The sequence below is a fragment of the Bombyx mori genome, chromosome 27, assembly GCF_030269925.1.
Source record: "Bombyx mori chromosome 27, ASM3026992v2".
In the NCBI taxonomy this organism is placed as follows: Eukaryota; Metazoa; Arthropoda; class Insecta; order Lepidoptera; family Bombycidae; genus Bombyx; species Bombyx mori.
In genome coordinates, this window is record NC_085133.1 from 958,066 (window position 1) to 981,429 (window position 23,364).

The 23,364-nt window shown below is 36.6% G+C and overlaps 1 protein-coding gene across 2 annotated transcripts in view; it reads right to left on the reverse strand.

Annotated features, from left to right (window-relative positions):
- Positions 1-550: 550 nt before the first annotated feature.
- The window catches only part of Boule (boule protein), a 42,397-nt gene continuing 19,583 nt past the window's right edge, over positions 551-23,364 (reverse strand). The window contains exons 2-4 of one of the 2 annotated variants that reach the window (XM_038021350.2): positions 13,624-13,686; positions 12,325-12,478; positions 551-11,043 (exon numbers count right to left, since the gene is read on the reverse strand). In XM_038021350.2, the coding sequence (XP_037877278.1) occupies positions 10,898-11,043; positions 12,325-12,478; positions 13,624-13,686 (363 nt within the window). In that variant the 3' untranslated portion in view covers positions 551-10,897. 2 annotated transcript variants of the gene reach the window in all.

Genomic DNA, 23,364 nt, shown 5'->3' on the forward strand with positions numbered 1-23,364 from the left:
TTTATTTATGTAACTATAAGTTAAATATAAAATATTTTATGCAGTCAATTGAAAAGCACCACTAATTATATTATTAAATACTAGCGCCCCGCCCCGGCTCCGCTCGGGTCTTTAACAAAAATTTCAACGTTCTTTTGTTTTTTTTTAAATAAAAGAACACTTATTGCGGTATAACTATAATAGTTAAACATATGCTGTCGCGACACTTTTTGTGAATAATAATGGGTTCTACAAAGTCGTAGTACATTATTTTATTCTATCATTAATAGTTTTCGCAGGGCACGCGATTTAAAGAATATTTTAGGTATTTTTTTACACCTTGGGTTACATTATTGGAGTTCTAGTAAAGATACCTAATTTTTTCAAAAAAAAATATAGCCTATATCACTCGGGAATAGTGTAGCTTCCAAACGGTGAAAGAATTTTTCAAATCGGTTCAGTTGTTTCGGAGCCTATTCAATACAAACAAACAAACAAATCTTTCCTCTTTATAATATTATTAAATTAAATTAAATGAAATAATAAAAATTTCGAAATAAAACACCCGAAGGATACATTAATTATTTTTATTTTATAGGTGACTTAAAATTTAATATAATATTATGACACGTTTATTGCTTTTATTAATAATAAGTGCATTATTGTACTTATTTCTACGAATTATTAAATAAATATAATTTTACAATAATACAATAAATAAGTCGTTGTCTCTTTTAATAATCATTAAAACGAATAGAATTGTTATTTAAACATTAATAAAATGTTAATTATTAAATAACGTTATAAATAATAACGTTATTTAACGTTATAAATAATAACGTTATTTAACAGTTAACATTATTTAAAAACATGAAATCGTCCGTTTTTTGAGTTTACTTTCGAAATGTTAATTACAATAAATTCTACTTACGTTTTTCGATTAAAAAAAAGAATTACATACATACCTACAATTAAAATAATTATTTGTAGTATTATTTAAAATTTTATATAACTTATAATTATTATACATTATGCTTCACGATCGCTTTCTTTGAGGAACAACGCTAATAATTCTGATAAATACATCTTGAGAACAAATCAGCCTATTGCTTTAATTATATTATTAAAATAAATACTAAATAATTGGGAACAAATTACGCACGGTTATTCGGCCCCAAATTAGGATTCCTTGTGTTATGACCACCAGAGATTGACATACATACTTATATACGTTTAAATATATACATATATAGATAATAAATATCCAGACGAAGAGCAAAGGAAACTGTTCACGACACGAATGTTTGTCCGATGTGGGAATCGAACTCCCGACCCTGAGCGCAATAGTCAGTGCGCTAACTACCGCACCACCAGGTCAGTCATTATTCAGTTCAATTAGTACAACCGGAGTGTTTGCATTAAGCTGATAAAAGAAACAGAAACGGTATTGTAATGATTGTAATGCAATAGCGTGTATTTATACTTCTCACTGACTTGTAAGTGTTTTGTGGGCTTGCGTTTTGGAACGAAGTTCCTTATAGCGCGTTTCGAAAGGGGGCTAGACGGAAAAAAATTAAGACCAAAAGTTGTAACGACACTTTTTGCTATAGTTGTAAGCCGTGCGGCGTGCGCGTGTTTCTCTGTCTGTCTCTCTCTCTCTCTCTCTCTCTCTCTCTCTCTCTCTCTCTCTCTCTCTCTCTCTCTCTCTCTCTCTCTCTCTCTCTCTCTGCCTGTCTCTTCCTATTTTCGTTTCGTGTTTCTATTTCGCATTGAACAATGTGATGTCGCGACGATTATTTTTGTTGAGTGTATACAGGTTTATTGTACATAAAAAAATTATTATAATTTAAAAAAAAATTTACAATTCCTCCACTAATAAATCGAAAGGAACTTCGTTCCAACCGGGTGTCCCTTGACACCTCTCAAGATTTTTCTGTTTCATTTCGTCGTGAACTATTGATGCTTCGGACAGATGTGGGATAATGCTATGAAACCTTGACCTATAGGTCGATGCCATTCTGTTTCGACAGTCGATTACCCGTAGACGCGGTGGTATCCTCTACTTATATGCGATAAGAAAATGGGATGACGAGCTGATGTAGGACTGTCATTGTATTTTATACCTTAACTGCCATTCTAGGGAGTATAGTTTCGATTACTGAATCAATGATGTTTCAGTGATTAAGAAATCAAACCATACTCGTCGCTCGACCCACGCCCTAAAGTTTTTTATTTTTATTGCCCGTGTAGCCAGACGAGCATACAGCCCACCTGATGGTAAGCGGTTACCGTCGCCCATAGACTTCGGCAATGCCAGGGGCAGAGCCAAGCCGCTGCCTACCGCTTAATACTCTCCCCACAAGCCTCGTTTGAATAATGACATAACGTTTGTCTAAGAACAAATCTCTATTTCTTATAGTCTTTATTTCTAATGTAATCGAAAATGGATCTTGCGAAGTAGATAACGTAAATAAATATCACGCTATTGCAGTACATGCTACTTACGAAATTAATATCGATTGGAAAGGTTTTGTTTTAAGACATTCCATAGGTCTCAACATTAGAACTGTAAGGTCGGATGAGTACTTTGGAAATAAAAATCTTGCTTAAATTGCACTGGCCTTGTCTTGGGCATTCGATTATCATTTTAGAACAAAATCATTGCACCATAACATTTCGTATCATTGCATACAATAAATTTCTTTTCCTATTTCGTTATTAACAATTTGAAGCAAACTCTTTGTTTCCAAAAATAATTTATTGATTACAATCAAACCCCTCAATAGCTATAAGAAAAGATAAAAACTCAAAAGAAACAAAAAAAGAAAATTCCACTTGACTGTCTTGTAATAAGAATATGAATAGAAACAATACCTTTGAACCGATGTTAGTTTTGTAGGTTGAGGTTATTGAAATGATGTCTGCAAAGCCGAGAGACATATTAACACATCAATAACAATGTCAGTTAAGCAATTTTAATGGACTCTTCGCAGCCCGTCATGCTGAATGAATTCAACAGGGACACATTTTGGGTAGCTACATTACTTCTATGACACATAATAAACTAGCGACCCGCCCTCGCTTCGCTTCGGAAACTGTAATTTATTATTGATTCCTCCACTATTTAATGCATGTTATTATATATATAAACCTTCCTCTTCAATCACTCTATCTATTAAAAAAAAACGCATCAAAATCCGTTGCGTAGTTTTAATGATTTAAGCATACATAGGGACAGATATAGGGACAGAGAAAGCGACTTTGTTTTATACTATGTAGTGATTAGATAAGTGACGGAACTTCATTCTTAATATACGAAATAACTTGAAGTTGTGTTTGTGATTAACATATTAAAAACAAACATAAATTTTGAAACTGGTGTCCAGTGGCTGTCGATTGGAGTGTACAGTGTGTTTAGTGCGAGTTTTTTAACGTTTTCGATAGCGTAAAAGTTAACTTATGGAGCTGGAACAACGCCCCTAGCGGCAAACGTAGGCAAACGTTCCAATTCCATACATATTTGAGTTAACTTTTACGCTATCGAGAGCGTTAAAAAACTCGCACTGAGCGCATAGATATCACAACGTGAATGCCACCACCCACCATTAATCATGTGGTCGGAGTCTCAATTGCATTATAATAATAACAGTTGTCGCATTATTCAAACCGAAAAGACTGCTTTGAGGTAGATCTAAACCTAAAGGTACCGTCTCACCTACATGGGCGAGCCCATAATACCACCGGCTGCTAGGCAAGGTCAAAAATGTTTTTTCATTACTTAATGATGGCAGTCATCCCTGGGCAGGCGTTAGGTAGGTACTTCTATAGAAAAAAAAATGATATGAGTGTCTGTGTATTATTTGGCAATACGCAGGACAGTTTTTCGATACTTTAACTTTTAACTCTTCCATCAATGACATACAAACAGAACATGTTGTTAGAACACGAATTATTAAAGTCTTCGCAAATGAAAAATACTGTTTCGTCTGTACGGTTCACGATTTCATAAAAATATCTAAATATTTTTAAAGGTAGATGCAAAAAATAGTTTTTAAAATGAAATTACAAGTACCACAAAAATTCGGTTGCAAACTCTTAAAACAACACGATTCTTGAGGATCTATTTGTTGAAGACACGATAATATATGCCGCCATTAAATTCAATCAGCATTACATAATAAATACTCAATACCAATAACATACTGTATCATTTATCATTTAAAACATTTATCTTATAAACTAATGTCTTCTTATATCATTACACCTAATACACACGTCAACAAGAAGAATTTATAGTTCATTAATAATCGAATTATGTATAGCATTTTCATTTAAATCTATCATTCCAATAACAATATCACATACATTAATATTTTAACTAGACATTTATTATAATAATAATAATCAACAATAATAAATTTTCGTTTTGTTGTTATTATTGTATCGCATAACAAAAGGACATGTCGCGTTAACGGAAGCATTGTTATTTTTATATTATAGTGAGATTGCAAATGAATATCATTAAATGAGTCGACTATTATCAAAGCCGGCAATCTGACTTTTGGACAATTATTGGTAAATCAGAAAAACGAATTATTGACTTTGTATTCCATTGGCAGTCACAAAACTCTTCGGAACGACATCTTAGATAAATAACAGGTTAACTATTAACCTTTATTTAATGCAGGTTTTGAACCGTATTCTTTGAAGGAGACGATTATATTCAAATCAATCTGTATTGACATATCAATAACATTTTTTTGTCCAAATGCACAGATTGCCACCTTTGATAATAGACGACGAAAATACGGAAGGGATTTAATAAAATTATGGCTTCATAGATTTCTAAAGACGACACCCAATACGAATTCCCTGTTTCCATCATCTTGGTGTTTAATGATTATCGTATACACGCAGGCGACAGGAGATTTGTTATTACAATAGTATTGTAATAACAAATGTCCGATCCTTCAAACTAGAGTGTCTGATAACTTCATCTCAGAAACAAGTTGGGTGATAACATTTACCCGTACAAGTTCACAATACGTCTTATTACCAATAAAAACAAAATAATTGAAGCGACAGTGTATTTGACATTTGGTGATTTAATGATTAGAACTGAATAATAATCAAAAATTGGCTATGATTGTCAAAAATTAAAAACTGTTCGAAATTTTTGTGCACCCATTTGTAATCGCAATTAAGTAAATTTTAGAGAACTCTGGCAAAAATTTGATTTTCGCGCCAATACCTGTTATTACGTAATACAATACTACAACAATAATATACTTATTTACTTTATTATTTCGATGATACGACTTTTGTGTGATTATTTTTAATATTTAAAATATAATTTAATCATTACAATAATGTGCGTGAATACATGAATAACGATAGCGACAGCCCGACTATAATTTATTATTAAATGTTTTTTTATTTAATAAAGATTATCATACATATTATGAATCACATCACTAAACACACAGTTTAATAAAGTACGTACAGAATAGCAAATTCACAGACACCATTGTGATAATAATTATTATAAATAGTAAGTTAGAGAAGATAGCATTAGTCTAATAAGATATATCTGAAAAGGTTTAATTTTAGCTTTAGGCATTATGGATGCGGTTATATTGTTTTACTGGCGAAGATGGGAAGATGAGCTCACCCTTCAGTACTAAGGAGTTGCCGGGGCCTTTAAACAAAATGGCTGACTCCATGACACATGCTAGAAATCTCAATTATATCGGTATCATTATACTAATCACTGGCCATTCCTCCTTCAGATATCCTATGACTTTCAAATTGAAATAATCAGGACTTTGTTATCAGCCCACACGGGCTCGACGCGCCCTACTAAATGAGTCGTAATAAATTTGATGTACAGCGTTCTAATTTATCTCTTAAAAGTAGTTAACAATAAAAAATGTAAAATGTAACAAGACGAATAATTCAACAACGTTATATATGATTTTAATTTTCAAATTCTCAACTATTATTAAATTAAGTTCCTTGGACTGTTGTAAATATTATATCAAAAGGATTGCTGGTTCTTTTTTTAGAGTGACCATTTCAATGGGGTTATTAGTTTATTATTTTGTTCTATTTTTCAAAGAGCCTTCAGGTTTTTATTGCAATTGAGATTTTTCTATGAACAATCGGCATTGAAAGTTCTATTCAAATGATAAGATACGTTATATCCTGTGGGATTAAGTTTATTTTTCCTTTTGGAATTACTTCGAAATATCATTCTTTAGACTCAGAAATTAGAACAAGAAAAAAGTACGAAGAAGACGAAGTTACTTTCACGTGCCACATTTGTATTTCATTGAAATAAGTCAAGAGTAGTTGTCTCTTAGTAGCGCAATACCCTTAACAATCATATTTTTTTCCAAAGTGGGAAATTTACTATGAAAACCGATAATTTTTTTTAAACATTTTTTAATATCATATCGCCGTTTATAGCTGAGCTGAGCTATAGACTTTGGTAATAGTCAACCACCATCTTACAAGTCACTTTGTGTCCAAAACTCATCAATTTAATGGTCACTGTAAAAGAAAAACGAACACCAAAAATATCAGCATCTAAAAGGATATTATGAAAAATAAATCATTTATTATTAGAAGTAGTAACATAGTGTAACGTCGAATTTTCAACACTGCGACTGCTGCGCCGTTTTAGATAAGCGTTATTAAATGATGCCGGTTATTGTAATAAATTAAATCATAACTTTAAATTGAATAATATTTTTTTTCAGAATCTTGTTCTACTTATATATTTTAGATACAGAAGCATTACTTTCAATAACCATTATTCATGTCATTATTTATAACATAGTCAATGTTTTCTTTGTTATAATTCAGAATTTAAACGAACTTTGGTTTTCTAAGATAGTAAAAGAGGTTAAGTGTGTAATTACTTTTTTAAATTTACTTCATTGCTACCAATAATTGTCGTAGTCAGTTTTTTAGAGGTTTGACATTTTGTATTAAATATCTTCAATGTTAGAACAAGACTTGAATTAGTTATTAATGAATTTAAATGGACGTCACTATTCGACCCACGTTAATCCTTGGAGGACATCTACCGAATATCTTAAAATTTGACTATATTGTCTTCGTCCCTGTATGATAATGTAAAGAGTGAGGAGACGGATGCATCTGTATGTCACAATCTCAAAAGACTTATACCTTCGGATTCGAACATGAATTGAGGCCGTCAGCGCAAAAGTGGACTGACCCACAATACTTAATATTCGTGCGTATATATATTATAATTTATTTAAAACATAATACATTTTTATGCAAAACCGCCCTATGCCTAGTTTCGGCCATAGATAACAGATGGCTTTGTAAACATTGTTTTTGCGCGTATTGTTTTTGCCTGCGAAACAGTGTAAAAGTAAATTCGAGCCTCATTATCTCCATAGTATGACCTATGTGCCACTTTTGCACTGACAGCCTCAATTATCTTGTGCTTTTGTAAGAGTATACGTGTTTTTAGGGGCAGGAGTGATTGATATTGTGCTAGTTAAGATAAGTGATCACATGGTTCCACCAAAATTCAGCGGCTGCCTATTAAAGGCATTGTAAAGTGAATACTCATAGTGTGAAGACAAAAGTTTAATTGGGAATCAGTTAAAATTACACGTTCGAACAATTTGTTTTGAAATTAATTACCAAAATCAGAAGGAATAAGTCCATTAGACGCTCCAAGAAACAGCAATGGTATAACACTGAGATACTAATCGTTGAAGATCTGCACACAGAAGCTGACATCACAAATATCTATTAAAATACAACATTTAACACTTATAATACATTGAAAAACTACGTACATCAACCTTAACACAAGTACAACAATCATTATCATCTATAAAATATGTAAGCCATTCGCGTGTGACGTAAATACTCGTGAAATCTTTATATATTATATATTTTATTTAATATTGTCTAATTTACATTCCTCACAATACTAAAGGAAAATCCCGAGCAGGATTTCATAGAAAATATAAGTTAATATAGCGTTTTGATTTTCTCGATATGTCAGGCAGTATAGATACTAGGCCACATAATATCAGTTGAACAATTAAATATATGAATATATAGAAAATTGGAAATTTTATGTACGCTTCGCCTCTTGGGTAATACGATCTACGGTTCAGAGCCAATCTGATTGAAGAGTAGGACCACGTGGCAGAAAATAAATAAATTACTGAATTAGATTTGAAATGTAAGAAATAAGCAACTTATTTTTTTATTGCTTAGGTGGATGGACGATTTTACAGCCCACCTGATGTTAAGTGGTTAGTGGAGCCCATAGACACCTACAACGTAAATGCGCCACCCACCTTGAGATATAAGTTCTAAGGTCTCAATTATAGTTACAACGACTGCCCCACCCTTCAAAACGAAGCGCATTGCTGCTTCACGGCAGAAATAGGCAGGGTAGTGGTACCTACCCGCGCGGACTCACAAGAGGTCCTACCATCAGTAAACTTTCGAATTAACTGTCTTTGGAGAGAAGTCTATGCTTATGTATAGACTTGAATTTAAGAAAAGAATCATTTAATACTTCGCGAATCAGATAACATTAAATATATTCCCGTACTTTTGCCTATGCATTAAAAATAGTGCTACTGGAACATATATCCAAACTCCTTTGAATTAGAACATAGATTGAAGCTGTCAACGCTATCATTTCCCATTATCATCCAACACACGCACCATTAAGTAGCGTGCTCACACTACGATCAGGCTTAAACCCGAAAGCTCACATTACAATCCAGTGCATTTTTTTATATATTCATATAAGTTATTGTAAAAGCAGTGATAAGATTAAACAGCTTATAAACTACAACACATCAATATTGTACTCGAGAATAGAATCTAAAAAAGTGATTTATACAATTAGAAATTTTAGTAAATAGTGATAAACATCAGACGATTCATAATAAGCTAATTACTAACGATATCTTAAAAACACAAAAATACATGTTTCCCTTTATTATTTATTGCTTTCATAAATTTCAGATTCCATATTATGAATTATTGAAGAGGAAACGCAATAGAAGCCTATTGTGAAATGATTTAATGTTTTGGGCATCAAAGCATCACTTTTACGCTACAGACTTATCTAATAAATAGTAATCGAAATTCAAGACATTAAATTGACCGTAATTTCAAGTAATTAGTCGTATATGATGTACAATGTAATAATTGAGACAAAAGCCTTAAACTACAGGCAAAAGGCCTTAGTACGCATGATCCAGCTATGATATTTGATTGATCCATTGAAGGTCAACACACAGATAACGAGCGTGTTAAGATTAAAATAATTCTTGAAGCTGGAAATGGATCACATACAGCACTAAAAGTAGCACACAGAGATAGTTTATATCAAAAATGATTATTACAACGATATTACGTATTAAAGATTTTTTTGAAATGACGACGCGATATTTCGACTCGAAACAAGAATTTTGGTCCTAAATTATTGGATTAACGAAATTCTCGTTTTTTTTTTTCAATTTAAATAGCCTGAATTATTCATTAGCTTGAAGTTGTGCAGCTGCTAAGCTGTCGATATTTGTGTAGCGCGTTTTTAGCTCTATATTTTTGTTTTTTAAATTCACACAAACAAACAACAAACCCATCAACGTGTTATTTTATTAGCTAGGAAGTTATTGCTTACGTTCCATCCCCACAATGAATATCACACCAATAATTATCTATTATTTATTTTCAAACCAGTTTTGTATTACTTTGCAACCCTAAGTCGGTTCCCATTCACACTTTGGACCCAGATATAAACAACAGCAACATTTCCAAAACTGAATATGTTACAAAAAATATTTATTTCTCCTCTGCTTCTAGATTATGAGGGAACCCTAAAAAATCAATCTTAACCACTAAATTGAAACAAAATCCTTCAAAAGGATAACAAGCAATATATTTGTCTTTTACGAGAGGTAATATTTTTATCTACACAACTAGCAACTAATCATTTTGTGCCGGTTCTTGCACAAGTTTGTCAACTTCGTTTTTCACATAGTTTGGATCTTTTTCATTCACTTAATCAAGGATTCCATCAAACTCTTTTGCATTTTTGTGTTCCGATTTAAAGTCATGTTTATTAAACCTACTATCATTGCTGTATTGAAACACATTAATTCGGTGTTGTTAAAGTGAGTCAATTGATTAAAATCAGATAAAGAGCTTCCACTTTAAAAACTTAATTTACTTTTATGAACTTTTACTGGAGGCATATTGGAAAAACAGTTCAATAAGTTCTTTCGATGAATCTAAAACCACTTTGAGAATGTTATAACGCTTGAATGAACTACGAAAGTAACTGATAGAATTTAAAAAATAACAGCACAATGGCCAAAATTCATCGATAATTCCCAGAATAGATTGAACACATTTATTACCGCTTACCACTCCAGAAAACGTATTTTGTTCTCGTGTATTCAAGAAACAATCTATGAGTGAGATAGTATTGAGCATGAATCGATTGGAAGACTTGAGCAATAAATATGGAATTTTACAAAAAGCTTCTTGCGAACGTTCACATTAAGAAGCAAAGTTCAAAGCGAAATATACAAATTATTTTATAAACGTACCAGAAGTTTTGCGAGACAATGATCATTTGTTTTTTTAAGAACTTTGTAGCTTTAAGCTGTCGTATTGATGATTGACCGTTAACTTGATTGTATTACCGATTAAGATTTTTAGTGTGAATTTGTCAAATTGTCATTTCAAATCAAGATTCATCTTTGACAGTTAACTTTAGGCTTTCGAAGTAGATATTTCGTCATTGATGGATGCGCCAAACACAATTTCCGAAGTTGCTTGGATGACGTCAACGATCATTGACTCGCACGAAATGAAAATGACGTAACGAACTGAAGGTTCAGTAAATGAACGCCGGATGTAGTGGTGCCGGAGCAATCCTGGGCTGCTTATCGAGTGGAGTGCAGCAGGTGGGCTCACAGCACGGGGCGCTATACGGAGCTGGTACCAAGGTGTACTGGGCTGGTGGACCATATATGGCCGGAGCTGTTGAAAAAAATAGGCACAGCGTGGAGATTAACTAAAAATTACACGCGTTTTTGTCCTAAAAAAATTAGTCATTTTTTTTCCTACCTATGCTGATGGTCTTGAGAAACCATATCAGCGTCACCGGGCGAGTAGGTCACGGGGCTCAAACCTGAAATTGTTGCTTATACAAACCCTAGCAAGAGTCGTGCTTCGCAGAATCTATCATCAGATCGGAAACGCGACCCACTGAGAAGATCCGGCGAGAAACTCAGTGGGCTGTGTCTGTGGGTTAATTTACTCGGCGAGCCCTTCATCGCAAGCGACGGGTTCGACGAGAACGATGACTGGCTTTTTTCGTATTGTATTGAATATTTAAACTAATAAATGAAACGTAGAATAAAGATATTTGTAATTGTTTAACACATTGCGCCAAATTTAACTAATAAGTGTACCTATGTTTTAACTTGAGGATATAGTAATAAAATACGTGTAAGCCTGTAGTTCCTTACTGTTTAATTTTTTACTTTTTTTTTTATTGGTTAGATGGGTGGACGAGCTCACAGCCCACCTGGTGTTAAGCGGCTACTGGAGCCCATAGACATCCACAACGTAAATGCGCCACCCACCCTGAGATACAAGTTCTAAGGTCTCAAGTATAGTTACAACGGCTGCCCCACCCTTCAAACCGAAACGCATTACTGCTTCACGGCAGAAATAGGCAGGGTGGTGTTACCCACCCGCGCGGACTCACAAGAGGTCCTACCACCAGTAATTACGCAAATTATAATTTTGCGGGTTTCATTTTTATTACACGATGTTATTCCTTCACCGTGGAAGTCAATCGTGAACATTTGTTGAGTACGTATTTCATTAGAAAAATTGGTACCCGCCTGCGGGATTCGAACACCGGTGCATCGCTTCAACACGAACGCACCGGACGTCTTATCCGTTAGGCCACGACGACTACAAAACTTGCACGCTGCCAAAACTTAAGTGTCGTTAAATACACTAGAAGCTTTTGTTCTGTTTGTACGTTTTTGTGTTGTTTATACGTGTTTTTTTAACAGAGCATTTTAATACATTTCCTTAATAGTCTAATTTAGTATAAAATGTGTACTTAATATAAGTGACATCAAAATCATGTAGTTTGAAAGCCTGATCTTATGTGTTATAGGATATATTTTAAATTATTTTTATTAACTTAAAACTGTAACATCATATTTTAAAACCAACTTCAGATATTTAGAAAGTGATCACTAACTCCAAAATATATTTGATTAATGATTAAAGTCTACTCACTCTCAAATGGCAGAGGATACACAGCATACGGTGGTGGCAGTTCGCATGGACCACACGTTGGGAGCGGAGCTAGAGGTGGAGCACAAAGCAGCTGGTAGCACAACGGAGCTTGTAGTGGGGCAGCTTCAGTTCCCAGGACTGGGAGTTGACTTATCTGAAAAATTCATAGTAGCTTGGTGCACACAATTCCCAATAAACTCCAGATTGCTTTTCTATGCTGGTTGGTGTATCTGGGTTGTATTAATTTCGTGTAATTGGGAATTTGCTTTGTATTCTATCAATACTTAGGTAGTAGGAGCAAATGATGTCATGCCCCAACCGGTTGTTAGTGGAGCTTTTAGCCTACCTAATTTTAATTAAGGTAATATTCTTTCCTAGAAAACACCTAAAGTATAACATGTTTGAATATCAAATGGAACTTAAAAGATCTTTTTTATCCTTGCTGACCAGGTTAGAAATTAAGTACTAACAAAATCGTTTGATCATCAAGTCTTAATTGCTAAATTCAAATTAATGGGATATCTTGAAGTAGCTAAAAATTACCCAGATTAGATGGCGACCAAAAAATTACAGATGTTAGTAAGTGAGTAGCAGATCTGAAATGAAGTTGGACTGGATATTTAGCAAGGCGAAATTATAGCAGATGAAATAGGACAGTCACCAAATGGTGGTCAAGATTAGGTCGTGGAGGCGCCGGAAGACCTATAGCACTACGGAACGATGACATAGTCGGGACTCGAAGCAGACGTGAATGAAAATGGCCAGTAATATTATGGCATAAATATATTAAAGATTATATTATAAGGGAATATATTATGGGCAAATATTATGGCACATAAAATGGGGAGGCCTATGGAGGTCATCGGTATCAAAGGACTGAAGATGAAGATGAAGCTAAAAATTTACTTGATACGTTCCGTTGCACAGAAGGGTGGGCAGGCTAAGCTAACAAAAGCGTATTAAATAAGTTTTCTTCAAACACATGTTGCTTTGTTTTTCTACGCTGATGCCGCTAATGGTCGTAATATAAACTAAATATGTGCTGTTTACTGTTGGCAGGATGGTAGATAGAGTATTGGTAGAGGATGGTAGGTTGTGTATTGTGTATTGATTTTAGGTGTTCTTCACACGAAACACAACATTCTTAAATCTTGCATTTCGAGAACAACAGTTTTCGAAATTACTTTTACCCGGCAACTTTATAACAAGCAAATCTTTAGACTTAAGAGATAAATCAAACAACTTTAAACTCGGCAAGGCTATAAAACTCCCTCGGTGTATTAAATAGGTCGTGCATACCTGTTTCCTGACAGCCTGCGCGACCCTCAAACGCCCAAGCGGAGAAAACATTACTCCGCCACTCTGAAACAATGAGGGAATGTAAATTGAGAAACATGTTGATGGAAAATACGTTTGCTACAGGGCTTTTGAAGTTGAGTGAGAAAACTAAGACACGAATTAAAATAGGCTTTAACAAGAACTAATTTCAATGAGAAAAAAAAAAGATTTTTTTTATTTTATTGCTTGGACGGGTGGACGAGCTCATAGCCCACCTGGTGTTAAGTGGTTACTGGAGCCCATAGACATCTACAACGTAAATGCGCCACCCACCTTGAGATATAAGTTCTAAGGTCTCAGTATAGTTATGATATTCCAAAACAAATTAATATACACTAAAAACAATAATCATCGAAATCGGTTGGCTCAATATTGAGTTATTCATCTATTTGTCACGCACGTACTTAATACAAATTTAAGACTTATATGGTTTTCTCATGGATACCATTATCAGAACTGGACTAAATCGAAATGAGACCACACGGGAAGCGTCAGCTTTCTAATGAAAAAAGAATCATCAAAATCGATTCATCCAGTCAAAAGTCATGAGGTAACAAACATACATACATTTACTACTGGTGGTAGGACCTCTTGTGAGTCCGCACGGGTAGGTACCACCGACCCACGTATTTCTACAGTGAAGCAGTAATGCGTTTCGGTTCGAAGGGTTTGGCAGCTGTTGTAACTATACTGAGACCTTAGACCTTATATCTCAAGGTGTGTGGCGCATTTACGTTGTAGATGTCTATGGACTCCAGTAACCACTTAACACCAGGTGCGCTGTGAGCTAGTCCACACATCTGAGCAATAAAAAAAATTTAAAAGAAAATAGTTGAATTGAGGAACTCCTCCTTTTTGAAGTCGGTAAAAAAAAAAGAAAATTGTATACTGCGAATTCTCACTTAAACGAAGTCTGGAATTTGACCAATGTATTGTAAGCTGTCGTTCTCGAATCCGGAGTTACTTATTTTCTCATAAAATTGAGAGGTATAAAGTTATCAATGCGCCCCACAAAAAAGGCCTCTAAGGTATTCAAGGCGAGGCCTACTTCCGAGGTTCGTACGTGACCTCGGTTTCGCTTTGACAAAGGCCCCAAGTGCTTTCTGCTGTACGAGATTTACAACAGTGTCCGAAACACAGGTAGGTATTCGGTACATTATTTTTTGTGTCGAAATAGGATGCAATTTATATGGTCACCGACATAAGAACGTGAGTGGCATACGTTGAAACAAGAGGTCAATTTCAAATTTATATTGATTAATGGTTATACCACCCTTTTTGCGATAACGCATAACTGTTTTGCTAGCCCTCTGTGACGAGGACTGAGTAGAAACAAATTTCTAATCACAAATCAGACAGTGGTTCCGAAAATGGCGCATCGATATTAAGCCGTGCTCTTTCAAAGAGAAAACCCAATGCGAATCTCCTCCCACATTAGACGTAGGAATCTTACACCCCCGATCGTCTTCTTCAAGTAGCTGGGAATAGTAGGACGCGTGACATTTCGCCTACAAAAAAAAATCGGTCCGCGATCACGTAACGTTTATCCTCGGCAGATTTTACCCCATTATCTGCAAGCGAAGTAAAATGTCAATTCGTAATAAGGCGACACTTTAAACTTGCATAATTTCAAGTAGGGCCGTTGGAGTATCGTTATTCATTATGTACGTCTATTTTCACAACGATCTAGGTCACGAATTCATCAGAAAACACTTGAAATTAGCGTTGGAATGGTACTTTGAAAAGGCGATGCATCATAAAAATCGCTTCAACGTTGCCGCCGCTGACTAATCCTCGACTCTGGCTCACTAAGGAGCCATAACCGTCGAAACCTAGGTACGTCCTTGCGGATACACCCAGTAACATTGTAATTATAGCACTAGAAGTCAGCATAGGAACCCTTGTAAGCGTACTCGTTGAACTCGTCAGAGAGTTCCACATGAAACCTAACTCATACTCTTCGCTTTCTCATCGAATGTCCATTCATTCGTGAAGCATCTGCCCTTGAGCCGTTTGGTCTCATTCGGAGGCAATCGAGCAGCTATTAGTAAATCCTCCTCATGTCTGAGCCCATGCTTACCTACATTTTATAGTAAAACTGGAAACGTCTCCGGGCCACCAGTAATCCTTCTCTCCAAAAAAGACCAGTAAATAGCACATACAAGTTTATTTATTCAATGGGCAGATTAAGTCGTCATGTTGTAAAGGATAAGACGCCTAGTGCATTTGTATTGAGCGATGCGACTGTGCCGATATTCGAATCCCGCAGACGAGTACTAATTTTTGTAATGAAATAAGTACTTAACAAGTTAAGGACCGGAGCGGTCCCTGTGTTTTTTTTTTCCTACCTAGCTGAGAGCCTTGAGAGGCTATTTCAGCGTCGCCTTAACTAGTAGGTGAGCTCACGGGGCTCAAACCTGACGACGTTGCTAACACGAACCCTAGCAAGAGCCGTCTTTCGCAGAATCTACCACCGGATCGGAAACGCGACCCACTGAGAAGATCCGGCGAGAAACTCAGTGGGCTGTGTCTGAGAGTTTCCCTGTGGGTGGATACCATTACTTTGCCAAAACAAAATTAGCGGTACCTTGGGTCCGCCGCTACTCATCTTCCTAGAATACCCCTGACCGCAAGTTTTCTATTGAATATGTTAGAAACGCGAACCGCAATGGCTCATCTGGGCTAGTAGCTATAACATATTGAAGGGGGACTATTCGATAATATAATTGTATAATCAAAAAACTAAAAGAAGGAATAGCTTATTTGAGTAATTCTTTATCCACATGCATTTAATTACTTTTAGCAAAAATCGCTAAAATATCACGATCCTTAGGTAACCTGTTAAGAAATGTTCACAAATGACTTCCACGATGAAGGAATATTATCATCGTGATAAAGAATCGAATCGGCAAAAAATAACAATTTGTGTAATCACTGGTAGGTACTACTTATTACTGTTGTGAAGCAGTACATAATGCGTTTTTGGTTTGAAGGATGGGGTAGCCATGGTACTGACACTTAGATCTCATATCCCAAGTCGAAATTTATGTCGTTAATGTTTATGTGCTCCAGGGACCACTTAAAACCAGGTGGGCCGTTAGCTCATGCACCCATCTAGCCAATAAAAAAGCTCTGGGCGAGCTTGTTTAATAGCTTGGAACACAAGGTCTAAGTTTCAGTTGACTAATTATAACCGCTGTCACACCCTTCAAACAGAATCGCCTTATTGTTTCAAAGCCAGAAATAGGCAGGGTGGTGGAATTTAACGGGCTCCGAAGTCGCCTTCAGTAGTTACTTTAGTAAAAAAAGTCTCTAGCAAAAGCTTCGTAGTGATTTTTCTGATACCTGCGTCCGCAAGAAACCATGACCACTTTTAAAGAAAGAAATAAATCATTTATTCGCCAATTTAGTTATTACATAAGTTAAAAGCAGCCTCATTAGAAGGTACTCCAGGGTTGTATTCTTTTTCCGACAGAAAAATAGAAAACTAAGGTAAAAAATGTAATAAAAAAATTTGGAACTTTTCTATAACGTTGTAATATCGCAAAAATACCACAGCGATTCCTGTAGTAAGAGATTAGTTTTCTCGTCGCCAAATATCAGACGTACAGGGACGGACTTCATAATTTAATATTTTGTATTTAGTATTTCGTTTACTGGCGGTAGGACCTCTTTAGAGTACGCGCGGGTAGGTACCACCACCCTGCTTATTTCTGTCGTGAAGCAGTAATGCGTTTCGGTTTGAAGGGTGGGGCAGCCGTTGTAACTATACCTGAGACCTTAGAACTTATGTCTCAAGGTGGGTGGCGCATTTACGTTGTAGATGTCTATGGGCTCCAGTAACCACTTAACACCAGGTGGGCTGTGAGCTCGTTCACCCATCTAAGCAATAAAAAAAAAAAAAGTGTCTCGGTCCGTAGTTGGCTCATAATTAAAAAAAAAAGAACGCTATAACGGTAGAATATACTCGTAAAATGTGATAAATAAATAAAAACCTGATATTAAGTTATAACAATATTTCAATTCAACTCAAATTCTTTCGTTAGAATCACTGAAAATAACATTATTGTGTCATGAATATCTGTAGGTAGATTCAAGTGTTCCCAAATACGGCCCCGTCTCCGCCGGAAGGGTATCGATAGGAAGGCATCGTACAGACCCATTTCTGATCAATACTTACCCACGGAATTTGGCTCCTAACATAATTCTGGTAGACATTTCAATGTTCCGTTTTGCTGTTAGATTTATTTAGAAATTATTTCACACTGTTCTAAACTTCAAACTGAGCAATACAGTAATAACGGGTTTTCCATAATTCATTCGTCAAAAAACTAATACTATAAATGAGAAATTGGATTTGGTTTTTGGTATATCACGCTTTCACTAATAATATATTTAAAAAAAAGCAAACTTGAATTTGAACAATTATTAGGATAGGTACAAAATTAATTACAGATTTTGTGTAACAAAAAAATGTGAGCCGTCACGGGACGCCTGGCAGATGTGAAACATCGACATTATTTTGTAAAATTAATATGCAGAAAAGAACAGATTGTGATAGGAACTAAATAATGTCATAATGATAAAATAAAATATTACGAAAAAAAAAAAAAATTTATTTTTTTATTTCTTAGATGGGTGGACGACCTCACAGCCCACCTGGTGTTAAGTGGTTACTGGAGCCCATAGACATCCACAACGTCAATGCGCCACCCACCTTGAGATACAAGTTCTAAGGGTCTCAAGTATAGTTACAACGGCTGCCCCACCCTTCAAACCGAAACGCATTACTGCTTCACGGCAGAAATAGGCAGGGTGGTGGTACCCACCCGCGCGGACTCACAAGAGGTCCTACCACCAGTATTACTGCTTCACGACAGAAATAGGCAGGGTGGTGGTACCCACCCGCGCGGACTCACAAGAGGTCCTACCACCAGTTTTTGGTAATTTGTTTTTTTTTTTTTTGGTAATTTGTTTTCAAGTAAATCACAGGTTATGTGTACTGTAGTAAACAGCACTATATACACTACGGAGTATACACTATAGGTATCCGAGCTCAGTGTAGCGAGAGAGATGGCTTAACGCCGGATCGAGTGGGAGAGAATCGCACAGTCGACTGCGCATGGCGACGCGTCGCCATGGCATGCGTCGCCACGCCCGAAATCGGTTTCACATCAATAATTTTAGGTTTGGAAAAACATACAAACGTTCGACAAGCTACGATTGTGTTTTCTGTACTGTGAATAGATACCAAAAACACACACGAGGGAAGACAATAATATCTTGTTTTCGTTTAAAACCTAAATAAAAAGATTTTAATAAATTGCTTCTTTTTTTTTCTTACCTAATCTGATAGCCTTGAGAGGCTATTTCAGCGGAACCTTAACTAGTAGGTGAGCTCACGGGGCTCAAACCTGACGACGTTGCTAACACGTACCCTAGCAAGAGCCGTGCTTCGCGGAATCTACCACCGGATCGGAAACGCGACCCACTGAGAAGATCCGGCGAGAAACTCAGTGGGCTGTGTCTGACGGTTAATTTACTCGTCGAGCCCTTCGTCGCAAGCGACGGGTTCGACGAGAACGGTGACCGGTGCTTGAGGTAAAAGCACCGTTAGTGGATCGGGAGGATCCGAAATGACGTGCTTGGGGCGACGTCGACTGCTTTCCATTCTTTCCGCAGGATCGGGAAAGTAGTTACCAGCGGCCACGATGAGAGGGTTCTCGTGTCGTGCCGCTTTATCGAAGTGTATAAATTGCAGATGTAGAGATAGAGAAGAATATAGATAAGTCTTTTTGACTAAATCCTCAATATTCGCAAAATAAGCTTACATAATATTGAAATATAAGTATTTGGTCCGTCATTATATACGGAGCAATAATCTCGAGTTCGGCGGAATATCTTTTCATTATCCTTCCTTATGTATAGTATTACAGTAGACTTTTCTTAGATGTACAGGAATTGGTAATCACAGTTTTCCAATAGCTAGTATATTTAATATATTAAGACCGATCGACAATCAAACAAAACGGTCAATATAATAATAAGTAGAGGTCCCGCAGTAGTCGAAATTCGACTATAATTAATTGGAATTGTAAGTTTGTACACTATTATGATTGTATTTTATACTTCTATAATCACAAATTTCGCCAAGACTACAATATAAAAAAATATGAATAAAGACAAACAATATTTAAACTATTCTCAATTTGACCACAGACGAAAGTTCGACAATAAATATTATGCATGCATGTGTGCGTCAAATACATGGTATGTAGTGTGTGTAATGTTTTCTTTATTGATTTAATGTATATTTTATGCATTATTTTAAAAAAATATTAGTATTGTGCACTTCTTCTCTATATTCTCTATAAGTGTGGATAATTTCATACTCCTCAGTCCGCGCAATTTTCGTAAAAAGGGATACAAAGTTTTGCTTCAGGTATTAATGTATATAGGTAGATAATAACTGGAAACAAAACACGCACGGTTGTTCGGGCCGAAATTAGGATTCTCTGTGTTATATATTCATACTTATATATGTTTCGAAGTCGTCGTGGCCTAAAGCATAACACTGCCGGTGCATTCGTATCTAGTGATGCACCGGTGTTTGAATCCCACAGTACCAATTTTTGTAATGAAATACGTATTTAGGAAATCTTCATTAGTGACTTCCACGGCGAAGGAATAACATCGTGTAATAAAAATTAAACCCGCAAAATTATAATTTGCGCAATTACTGGTGGTAGGGCGTGTTGTGAGTCCGCACAGTTAGGTACCACCACCCTCCCTATTTCTGCCGTGAAGCAGTAATGCATTTCGGTTTGAAAGGCGGTTCAGCCGTTGTAACTATACTGAAACCTTAGAACTCATATCTCAAGGTGGGTGGCGGCATTTACATTGTAGATGTCTATGGGCTCCAATAACTTCTTAACACGAGGTGGGCTGTGAGATCGTCCACCCAGCGAAGCAATAAAAAAAACGTATACAAATAATTAGCACCCAGACAAAGAGAACACAATTTTATTCATAACAAAAAGTTTGCTCGATATGGGAATATGTTATTTAACCCACAGACACAGCCCACTGAGTTTCTCGCTGGATCTTCTCAGTGGGTCGCGTTTCCGATCCGGTGGTAGATTCTGTGAACCACTGCTCTTGCTAGGGCCAATGTTAGCAACACTCCAGTTTGAGCCCCGTGAGCTCACCTACATGTTAGGGTGAAGCTGATATAGCCTCTCAAGGCTATCAGCATAGGTAGGAAAAAAATGTGAATCGAACCCACGACCCTCGGCGCAACAATCAGGGCGCTAACTATTACACCACCGAGTCAATATACATAAACGACACATTATTCTTGCAATATACTTTATCAGGGACATGACATGAAAAACTGTACGAGAATCCAATTTGACCCCGCATACAGAATGTCGATCTTTCTCGAAGCGAACACAAGTGAGCTAAAAACTCTTGGATGAACAATAAACGCTCACAAGTCCGAGCCGGACAATAAATCATTGAGATTTCCAATCTGACAATTGAACTTCTATATTGCAAAGGAAGGTTTCTTCGGAATGATATTGTGACGACGTTTTGTGGGTACAGAGATAATAGTGTGCCGTCATTTTCAGCAGTGACTTTTAAGCCTTCTATTATGCCTGCTGCTTGGGATATGCATAGCAGTCTGAACATTAAGACAATATTATTACATCTACTGAAGTTTCCACCTTATGTCTTAAGGTTTACGTTCATTTCGTATTACCAGGCCGGACTGGAAAATCGTCATACTAGGAAATATTAGATATCATCATCATCATTCTCTTGTCCTTCTCCCAGTTGCCTGGAGTCAGCGCAACATGTTTTCTCCTTCCATACTCCTCTATCATATACATTTCTTCGCTCATTCCCCTCTTATGCACATCTTCTTTCATGAAATTCATCCACTTTTTCTTAGGTCCACCTCTTCTAGTGCGTTTGGTGGGCACCTAAAAATACCCTCAAGCCAAACTTAGCTCATGGGTATCGTAGAAGGCGACTAAGAGCCAAAGCCTGACCAAAGCCAATACAACCCAGACCCAAAGTCAAAAAAAACATTCCCAAGGAGGGCTGACGTCAGGCAGGACATAAAAAAAATTGACAATGTCATAAATAGGAGAAATTAGATATATCTACTCATACATTATAAGCAAGAAGTGAAAATAGGGTAAAAAAGGAAGACTCTATCCCCAAGAAGATTGACCGGTTGGACCCAATGAGGCCTATCGTAATAGCTCACTTGATGTTCAAGGTAATGGAGTAGGTGACTAATACTCATCTCCTAGAGTACCCAGAAACTAGGTGACCAGTGACCTAACACAGTTTTTTTCATGGACGTTCAGCTAGTGACCCTGTGTATCTCATTCGCCATTTTTCGGAGCAGTTTGCATAAAAAGAGCGAGGGTCTCGCTGGAAGCCTCAATGTTGAAAATAAGGGGTACCCACTCAAACAAGCACCTCCTCCAAAACGCCCTACCGATAGTAAATATTATATGTGTGGAAGTAATAACCTCTTAATACAGAGAGAGGAATTACAGTCAATACAGCCAAAATGATCTCATTAATTTCACTGAATTTCAGACTGTTACAATTTTTTTTAACTCACTGAATTTCAGACTGTTACAATTTTTTTTAACTGAGCTATGAACTTATCAGTTCGGCACAGCGATATAAGCTGTGCGCAAAAACATTAAAATTAAAATTCTCCCGGTCAAACTTCAGAAATAACAGTTGCTCGCAGCACGTACCGAAAAGGCTATTGTTAAACTCAAAAACTCTCAGTTCAGTCAGCAAGATTCTCCGAGACATTGCAATTTAAATTCGCGCACCCCGATTCCGTGCCAACTTCGGTGTTTAATTTTCGTTTGCCACTTAAAGTTGCGAAGCGGCTGGTGAATTATGGAAATGTAAACTTATACGGCCTTATTAATAAATATTTTCTCGCATCAAACAATGTTAGGGAACCGACTAAAAATCCCTTTGCCTGATTCACGCCATCTATCGGCTTTGTGAAGATTTATAAAGCGCCTCCTAGCGGGCGAAGAAGATGAACTAAGTCGATGCTACGCACCGCGCGCGCAACAAAAAAATATCGATATAATTCAAAAACACTGTTTTCGCAAGAACTTTGCTATTCATTCATTCATTCATTTGTGCGTTGTGTCCGTGTGTCTTTAAGATCGACTACATCAATCCAGAACAGTGCGCCGGAGACAGAAGACCACAATATCAAAATAACACGCATTTTGTGAGTAGGTACCTTCCCCTTCCTTTAGTCGGCTTAGTTTTCTGGAAGACGTAACGTGGGACGCCCCCTGGCTAGGTGGTGCGATGACCTCCGAAGGGTGGCTGGCAAGAAGTGAATGAGGAGAGCCGTAGACCGGGCTCAGTGGTGTGGATTAGGAGAGGCCTATGTCCAGCAGTGGACGACTGTGGGCTGATGATGATGATTATGAAATTAATTTCAACAAACCTTGTTTATACAACAAGCATCAAAGCGCTCCAGTGTAGAGAGCGGGAGAGGGCAATGATTGAGCTTGAGCCCCCCATACTTGAGACCACCCTGTCTCTAAGATGGGCCGTGGATTTAACTTTGTGACGTCCAAGCGCCTGACAACTACTAAGCACCCAGTGGAACGTGAGCTCTCTAATTGCTATGAAACAGTA